We start from the raw sequence: 9,406 nt of genomic DNA, 5'->3' as shown, positions 1-9,406 counted from the left end.
TCAGGGGCTGTTGGAGAGGCTTACGTACATTGATTTAAGTTTCGTCTTTTTGTAATTAAATGTTGTAATGACATGCAGTTCTGTTCTAATAAATTTCTTCCGAGGGTGTTTAAGATGTCTCCCTATTTGACCCCTTCCAGGAAGATTTATTAACTCTTCGATTTATGCCGAGGTCCAAGTGTTTTTTCTAAATGGCCACTGAAGAGTTACACATCGAGGGGTCGGGCATTAGAAGGAATAACAGACATCGTTTAGCGTGTTAGTTTACAACTAGGGTATGTCGTGAACTTACAGACGTGCTCCCAACCCCGAGGTGCTGTTTTTAGGAGAAAGACACTGGTGTAGTTTCGGTGGTTCTGGAGAAACTCCTCTCACGGAAATGGAACCAGAGCCTCCTTTCCCACCCCTCCCCCCGCCCCTTGGCTTGAGGTCACGACTCAGTGCCCTGGGCCCTGAGGGAGGCTGATGCACCTGTGGAGACGTGTTATTTTTTCCGGTCTCCCAAGAAGCTTTTTTGGCAGTTGGGAGACCGGGTAAGTGGGAATTCTTAGAGGGGGACAGGCCAGAGGATGTGGGGTTGAGGGGGGCGGTGGAGGTAGGGCTGTGTGTGTGCAAGGGGGGACGGACTGGCCCCGGGGCGGGGGGCGGGGGTTGAAGGGAGGAGAATGTGTGTGTGTAAACCAGCAGTGAGGCAATCACTGCTCCGCGTGGGAAATCTGTGCGGCGTGGAAAACCTTTGCGAGAGAGGCTGCTTTGCTTAAAGATGGTCGTCCCAAGTCCCCCAGGGGCGTTAGGGGAACCGGATTCCTTAGCTGACCTTTACTCCTTCTGGCTGTCTCGGTGGTAAAGTTTTGGATAACACCTAGAAAGGGTTGGTTATTCTGAGTTAGACCAGAGTGAGGAGCTTAATGGGTCAGGCCTCATCCCCAGTTCGGGTGGGTCCCGCAAAGGCCATGAGTCCTGTGCTTCAGAACAGCTTCCATCCAGCCGTCACCAAGGGCAGAGCCGGCTCCTTTAGCCTCCAAGTCTCCAAGGCTTTTCCCTGCGAAGGAGTTGTGGGCCTTGCTGTTGATTGATAACTTAGAGATTTAGATGTTTAGATGTGTGGGTTGTGTGCCTCCATATAAGGTCTCTTGTCTGGTTCAAATATTCAGGCCTGGTCGAAAATTATTTTTGTAAACATAAATAACCTGGAACAGTTGGCTGTAAAAGTTAGAGCCTTGCTACTCAAGGTGTCGCAATCATGGTCCATTGGTGTGGGCATCACCTGGGAGCTTGTTAGAAATGCACACTCTCAGGCCCACTCCAAACCTGTTAATCTGAATATGCCTTTGAACTAGATCCCTTGGTTATTCTGTAACTGCTGTTTGAAATAGTGGTGGCTTGATTTTTTCCCATAAAATTTTGAAGTTGTAGTTTTGGAATTAAACAATGATTTAATTAATGATTTAATTTAAATTATCATTAAATTTAATTATTTATATTAAGCATTAAATTACTAACTTAATTAATGATTTAATTAATTAATGATTTAATGACACAATACAGATTTGGGTTAAGCTTGTGCAGATCCAAGGGTATTTGTGGGTTTAAACTCTCAGCCAGGGTTTGGGTTCCCATTACCCATATTGTCTTCTGCGCTGATGTTTTTTTGTACCATTGTTTTTTGTTTTTTGGTTTTGTTGGAGGGGAGTACTGTTTTTAAGGGAGAAAAATATTAGAAATTTTAGGAGTTTAGGTTCCAGCTTTTAATGAAAAGGGTGAGCATGTTTGCTTCAGAATCAAAGGAACAATTGAGATGGATCTGTGGTAATGGTCCAGGGATAAACCTGGTTGGGTAAAGTCAGATGATACGAGTTCATTGACTTCCTCTTTTACGTGGGAAGCAAACACTTTATTGCCATTGTGTCTAATTTTGCAATTAACATAACCCTAAAGTAAGAAGTCAAAGCTGAAGCCGCATTTCTTCTGACCTTACAAATATAGTTTAGTTTTGGAGCTTGGCATTTATAATGTGGAAAATAAATATTCAAGGCTTAAGAGAATTTTTTTCTTGTAGAATTGTTGGTGAGGACGATGGAGGGAAACCTTTTACTCCTGAAGAATATGAAGAATACAAAAAAAAAGTATTGCCGATGCGCTTACAAAACAGATTATTTGTGAGCTGGCGATCACCAACTGGAATGGATTGTAAACTTGTGGGTCCAGAGACACTGTGCTTTTGTACACATAGGTGAGATTAGAAAATATAAGACTATAGGACTGCGTACTTCCTCTGATAAATAACATTACTTGTGAGAACTGAGAAACATTAAAAAATAGGCTTTTATATTAACCCAGAAATTGTCTAAAGTGTTGTGGTTTTTTTTGCTGTAATTACGAAGTTTCTGTTATGTCCTGTTAGAACTCACTATGGAGTCCATCACCCTAAGTATCTTTTCTGTTGCAGTTGGTTAAAGACGATTGGTACCCCTGCAGCTTTGCCAGGGGTCTGCTTCACCCCCTACTGGAAGAGGTAGTGGAGGACAGGTCATCAGAATGTGAAACTGCCTTAAGGGTTGCTTGAGTTGACCCACACTGAGCAGGTTGCAACCTACAAATAGCATTTCTCCTCAAATTGACTAATCTCCCTTTCTATTTTAAGAAACATACTGTGTTGATGCCTTTCTTGAAACAAACAAAAATACAAGCACACAGCTTTTTATTACAAATGGTCTTTTTCCAAGTAAAGCACACGAAGGTACGAAAATACAGGAGGCTCCAGTCATTGATGCACGTTGCCCATACCTGAAGTTTGCGTTTAGCTGTGTTTGTCGTGTTCGACTTTAAATTTTACTACGGTCACAGGTCACAGTTGTAAAATTCAAAAGGACAAAGCTGCATCATGTAAAAAAAATTATCACTGGACCTATTATCTGTTTTCAGGTAACAAGTTTTAACTTTCTGTTCCAAAGAAATCATGGAAGGAGAACCGCCCCGTTCTGACAGTTTCTGGGGCTCTCTCATGAGAGACTCTTTGTATAGTTGCTATTTACAGACTTGCTGTCTGCCAAAGGTTGTTAAGCTGTTGCTAGGATGAGTAATGTTATATAGATTGACTTGAAACTTATTTAGCAACCCCAACACTGGAGGAATGGAGGATGAGGGTTATATTGATCTCTTTCAGAATTGAAGAGGAGTTTGGTAAATTTGTGTTGGTTTTACCATTTATTCTTGTATAAATTTACTGCCAGTCTCTTATATGTATAATTATGTAGCATGCAATTAACCTTCGAAATTGACCCAACCCAACTTCCATCAAAAAGTTCTTTAGAACCGGTTACTCAGTGAGATCTCTGACTAAACTATTCTTTTTCCCTACTGCAAATATTATTATTATTATTATTTTAAAGGTTTATACTTTTTTTTTAAGTTTATTTATTTTTGAGAGAGGGTGTGTGAGCAAGGGGGTGGGGGGGTTTGGTAGGAGCAGACAGGGAGACTACCAGGCAGGCTCTGCACTGTCAGCCCAGAGCCCGGCATGGGGCTCGAACTCATGAACCATGAGATCATGACCTGAGCTGAAGACAGATAGTTCACTGACTGAGCCACCCAGGCACCCCTATATATAATTTTTTTTTATGTTTAGAGACAGTGTAAGTCGGGTGAGCAAAGAGAGAGAGGGCCAGCGAGCATCCCAAGCAGGTTCTGCACTGTTAGCGCAGAGCCCAGCATGGGGCTCGAACTCGTGAACCATGAGATCATGACCTGAGCTGAAGACAGATAGTTCACTGACTGAGCCACCAGGCACCCCTATATATAATTTTTTTTTAAAGTTTAGAGAGAGTGTAAGTCGGGTGAGCAAAGAGAGAGAGGGCCAGCGAGCATCCCAAGCACGTTCTGCACTGTTAGCGCAGAGGCCCATGTGGGATTCCATCTCACGAATCATGACCAGAGCCGAAATAAAAGTCAGATCGTTAATTGACTAAACCTCCAGGCGCCCCTGTAAATATTATACTTATTATTAAGGTAAACGAATAATATATAGAAAAATAGAAAGAAGACTCACCACCTAAAGCCAGCTGCTATCAATTACATTTTACTGTATTCATGGGTTTACTGTATTCATGTATATATTTTTCTTGACATTCATTTAGTTATTAATTATACGTGCTCATAAATATTGAATAAGTTTTTAATGACAGATTTAGAGAAATGTTCCCACATTGTTACATAGTAATCACAAGATTTTTTTTAATGTGAAAAAAAATTATTTTTTTAAATTTTAGAGAGAGAGGGAGAAGGGTAGAGGGAGAAAGAGAATCCCAAGTGAGTTCAATCCCTCAGATCATGATCTGAGCTGAAATTGAGAGTCAGATGCTCACCCTTGTCTAAGCCACCCAGGCGCCCCTTAAACAAGATTAAAAAAATTTTTTTGTAATTTTTTAAAAAATTTATTTCTGAGAAAGAGAGAGACAGAGTGAGCAGGGGAGGGTGGGAGAGAGAGGGAGACACAGAATCCGAAGCAGGCTCCAGGTTCTGAGCTGTCAGCACAGAGCCCCATGCGGGACTCGAACCCATAAACTGTGAGATCATGACCTGAGCCGAAGCCGGACGCCCCTAAATAAGATTTTTAATACCTGCTCAATATTCTAGCTGGTCCAGTGATGTTCATTGTATGTTCCCTGGAGCCTTAGAGGGGGTCTCAGGGATGTACCATATAGAACGGGAGGTCAGGAGAAGGACAGACTCCAGTTCTGGCTCTTTCTCTTGCTTTAACCAATTCTGCTTTTATCTATTTTATATATTATGGTTCTGTAAAAGTTTTTATTTGAAGAAGGGGTTTCACTGCTAAATATTTTAAAAACTGTTGTCTAGTGATTTACTTATTCATCCCTTATTAATGATTAATGTGTTGTATATGTGTGTGTATTGCTACTGTAAGCACTATTGCTGATATTATCTTTATGCACAAAACTCTCTCTATACACAGAATTATTTTGTTAGGGTATATTTTCGTAAAATGAACTGTCGGGTTAAAGGATGTTTTTTCTATTAAATTTGATGATTTTTTTTAAATTTTTTTTATTTTTATTTATTTCTAGGAGAGAGAGAGAGTGAGAGAGACAGCGTGAGCAGGGGAGGGTCAGAGAGAGAGGGAGATACAGACTCTGAAATAGGCTCCAGGCTCCAAGCTGGCAGTCAGCACAGAGCCCGACGCGGGGCTCGAACCCACGAACCGCGAGATCATGACCTAAGCGAAAGTCGGACGCTTAACCGACTAAGCCACCCAGGCGCCCCTGATGATTTTATTTTTATTTATTTTTATTGAAGTATAGTTGATATGTTAGTTTTAGGTGTATAACAGTGATTTAACAATTATGTATATTAGGAAATGCTATATGCGAAATTATATACACCATGGAAATTATGGATCTTTTTAAGTTTCTTGAAGCAGTAAATGAGATTGGTTCTTTTGTAACATTCTCGAAAGCATTGTGAACTATGTATAGTTTAAAAAAAGTTGGTTCTCTATGCTGAGTGAAAAACAGTATCTCATTGCTCTTTTAACTTGTACTACTTAGATGAATATTGAGAATAATGAATTTAATGTTTTTTTAAATTGAATGTCACCTTACGAGCAGGAAGTGAGTATCTTAAGGGAATTTTATTTCTTCATATATTGCTCTTTAAAAATAAAAATTTGTTCTTAAATAACGAAAAATAAAAATCTGAAAGAGTCAAAGTTTTTTCCTGACCAATTTCTGACATAGTTGACAGAAATGCTGTAAGGGAGTTGATTTTCACCTTACCAACAAGAACAGCAGAATAAAAAAAAGTAAGTGTGCATTTAACAGAACAGACCAATTGTAATTTCCAGCACTACCTGCATTGCTTTTATTTCTTCCCTTTTATTTTTTTCAGGTATAAACAACATAAAACTGACTTTGAAACGATTCCACAGCAGCGCCCCATTAGTCTCCCTTGCCGAGTGACTGGCTGCCAGTGCAGGGCTTACCTTTATGTCCCTCTCAATGGTGCGCAGCCCATTCGCTGCAGGTGCAAGCACTTTGCTGATCAGCACAGGGCTGCGCCTGGCTTCATGTGCAATGCCTGTGAGTTACCTTATTACAAACACACCCAACAGAATGTTTCTCTTTCTTTATTGAATATGTAATGTGTCTTTGTGGCAGTTTTATTCAGCTATGTAGTCAGTATTAAACAACACAGAAAACGTTGATGGACAGCTACTCTAACATGTTATGTTTGTGGTAAACTCCGAGTTGTTTGTGTGCTTTGCAATCCTAAGCCTTAACCTCGTGTAATTAAAATAAGTTAAATGATGGGCGCCTGGGTGGCTCAGTCGGTTAAGCGTCTGACTTTGGCTCAGGTCATGCTCCCCCAGTTCTTGGGTTTGAGCCCTGCATCGGGCTCTGTGCTGACAGCTCAGAGCCTGGAGCCTGCTTCGGATTCTCTCTCTCTCTCTCTCTCTCTCTCTCTCTCTCTCTCTCTCTCTCTCTCTCTCTCTCTCTCCTGCTTCCCCACTCATGCTCTGTTTCTCTCTGTCTCAGTAATAAATAAACATTAAAAAATTAAAATAAGTTAAATGATAGTAATAGATTTTAAAGAATACCTAGACCTGATGTGACTTAAATTTTTGAGTGGGAATTTTGTCAACTAAATTGTATTTACAGGCTTTTAAAAAGGATTTGATAAGTTGAAAAAATGTAATGCTTTGCTGGTAGATTATTAGGTTATTGCCTAAAACATAGGCTGATGGGAAAAGCAAAATGTAACATAATTTTAACACGTTATGTGTGCTAGCACTCTTTCCTCAATACCTATACCCAAATCTCTGCCCCCATCCTTTATGATCATTCACTTGATCATCCTTTTAAAAACCTCTTAAAATAGGACATTTGTTCACCATTTTCTTCAGGAGAGACTTAGTCCAGTTTTCATAGCAGTTGGAATTGAAATATGTTATAAAACATTAAAAAAAATTTTAATGTTTATTTATTTTTGAGAGCGAGAGAGAGACAGAGTATAAGTGGGGGAGGGGCAGAGAGAGAGGGAGTCACAGAATCTGAACTGAAGCAGGCTCCAGGCTCCAAGGTGTCAACACATAGCCCGATGTGGGGCTAGAACTCACGTTGTGAGATTGTAACCTGAGCCAAAGTCAGACACTTAACTGACTTTATAAAACATTTTTATTTAAATATTTTTATTTATTTCTAGGAGAGAGAGAGACAGCGCGAGCAGGGGAGGGTCAGAGAGAGAGGGAGATACAGACTCTGAAACAGGCTCCAGGCTCTGAGCTGGCAGTCAGCACAGAGCCTGACGCGGGGCTCGAACCCACGAACCGCGAGATCATGACCTAAGCAAAAGTCGGACGCCCAACCGACTAAGCCACCCAGGCGCCCCATGATAAAAATTTTTTATGACAGTGTCAGGAATAGATGTGTTTCATTGGCTAAGTATGGAAGTAGTTGGATAAAATTTATTTATTAAAAATTTTTTTAATGTTTATTTTTGAGAGAGAGTGACTGAGTGTGAGCAGGGGAAGGCCAGAGAGAGGGAGACACAGAATCTGAAGCAGGCTCCAGGCTCTGAGCTAGTCATCAGCACAGAGCCTGACCCGGGGCTTAAACCCACAAACTGTGATATTATGACCTGAGCTGAAGTCAGACACTTAACCTACTGAGCCACCCAGGCGCCCCCAAAACTTACTTATTATGTACACATTTTTTGGAAGTGTGAGCCTGTAAAATTTTGTTAATGGTGTATTTTGGCCTCTATTTCAGTATAGCTTGTTTTTTTTTTTTTTAAATATATAGCAATTTTGTTAAGATATAATTCAAATACTGTATAACTGATCCATTTCAAGGATGCAGTTTAATGGTGTCTAATATACTCATAGAGTTGTGTGACCATCCCCACAGTCGATTTTAGAACATCTTCATCACTCTCAAAAGAAACCCCATATCCATTAGTAGTCATTTCTTATTCCTTCTTCTCCCTCAGCCCTAGGCAACCAATAATTACCTACTGTCTGTGTGAACTTGCATATTGCAGACATTTCATATAATTGGAATAATAAAATATGTAGCCTTTTGTAACTGGCTTCTTTCACACAGCATGATGTTTGTGTGACTCATCCATGTTGTAGCCTGTGTCAGTACTCCTTTCGTTTTTACTGTAAACAGTATTCCATTGTGTCCTTTCTGTGTCTCTCGGTTGGCTTTCCTATATGGCTTTTATGAGGCATTAATCCCTAGGGAGGTTTCCACTTATCTCTTCCCCTGGTCCTACCACTGGGCTGTCCACACCCGCTTTTAACTGAGTATTTAAGGCGACGGCCTACATTTCCTAGCTCTCCAGTGTTAGCCCAATTTCTTTTAGTCCTAGTTGGTTTTTCCAGTATTTCTTTTTTCTTTTCTTCTTTTAATTTTTTTTAATGTTTTATTTATTTCTAGGAGAGAGAGAGAGAGACACAGCGTGAGCAGGGGAGGGTCAGAGAGAGAGGGAGATACAGACTCTGAAACAGGCTCCAGGCTCTGAGCTGGCAGTCAGCACAGAGCCCGACGCGGGGCTCGAACCCACGAACCGCGAGATCATGACCTGAGCGAAAGTCGGACGCGTAACCGACTAAGCCACCCAGGCGCCCCAGTATTTTTTTTCTGCTCCAAGTCTTACTTTACCCTCTTCACTTCAGTACCTTACAGAAGTAAGAGCAGTGGCTGGGAAAGAATTCAAGGGCTGGAGATTAGAATTACAGAGGCCAGAGGACAGCATATGAGGCATCAGGATTCAGGTGGTTGGGGCCAAGCTAAGAATTTTAAGTGCAGGCAGCTTAGTACCTTTATGTAAAGACACTTAACACCCTTTCCATCTTAATTCAGGTTCCAAGTGCTCAGGATTCCATAGTTGCTTTACTTGTGCTTGTGGTCAGCCTGCATATGCTCATGACACAGTAGTGGAAAGTAAGCAAGAAAGACTGGCCCAGGGAAAACCAGTGGGACAGGATGTCCCTTATGCAGCAATGGGAGGCCTGACTGGCTTCAGCTCGCTGGCAGAAGGCTACATGCGATTAGATGACAGCGGGATTGGTAAGTGACGATCTACAGACTGAGTTTGTAACGTTTTTATGTGTGCTGACAATAGTGAAGCCCCATATTTGTTTTGTACTTTATATTCTTTAGTTTTTTTTTTCCAGAAAACAGTCTCTCATCTGATTTTTATTTTTTATAAGGGTTTTATGCCACTATACAATATATGGGCATTATAGAAAATTTAGAAAACACACAAATAAAAGATCACGCCTACCCCAATATACAAATCCCAACCCACAACCCTGTTGTTTGTAATAACTGAGTTTATCTCACTGTAACCCTCTTGTAATGCCTTTTTTTTTTTTTTTTTTTGT

The 9,406-nt window shown here is 40.7% G+C and overlaps 1 protein-coding gene across 4 annotated transcripts in view; it reads left to right on the top strand.

Annotated features, from left to right (window-relative positions):
- The window catches only part of FAM221A (family with sequence similarity 221 member A), a 24,624-nt gene that overhangs the window by 247 nt on the left and 14,971 nt on the right, over nt 1-9,406 (top strand). For 3 of the 4 annotated variants that reach the window (XM_077775346.1, XM_077775347.1, XM_077775348.1), the window contains exons 2-4: nt 2,060-2,233; nt 5,905-6,095; nt 8,883-9,089. In XM_077775346.1, coding sequence (XP_077631472.1) covers nt 2,060-2,233; nt 5,905-6,095; nt 8,883-9,089 — 572 coding nt within the window. The remainder of the gene's footprint in view (nt 1-2,059; nt 2,234-5,904; nt 6,096-8,882; nt 9,090-9,406) is intronic. The other variant, XM_077775349.1, reaches the window with a different exon arrangement.

This window comes from Crocuta crocuta, unplaced genomic scaffold (assembly GCF_008692635.1).
Source record: "Crocuta crocuta isolate KB4526 unplaced genomic scaffold, BGI_CrCroc_1.0 scaffold197, whole genome shotgun sequence".
NCBI lineage: Eukaryota > Metazoa > Chordata > Mammalia > Carnivora > Hyaenidae > Crocuta > Crocuta crocuta.
The sequence above is the reverse complement of the archived record's forward strand: the minus strand, read 5'-3'. Positions and strand labels throughout refer to the sequence as shown.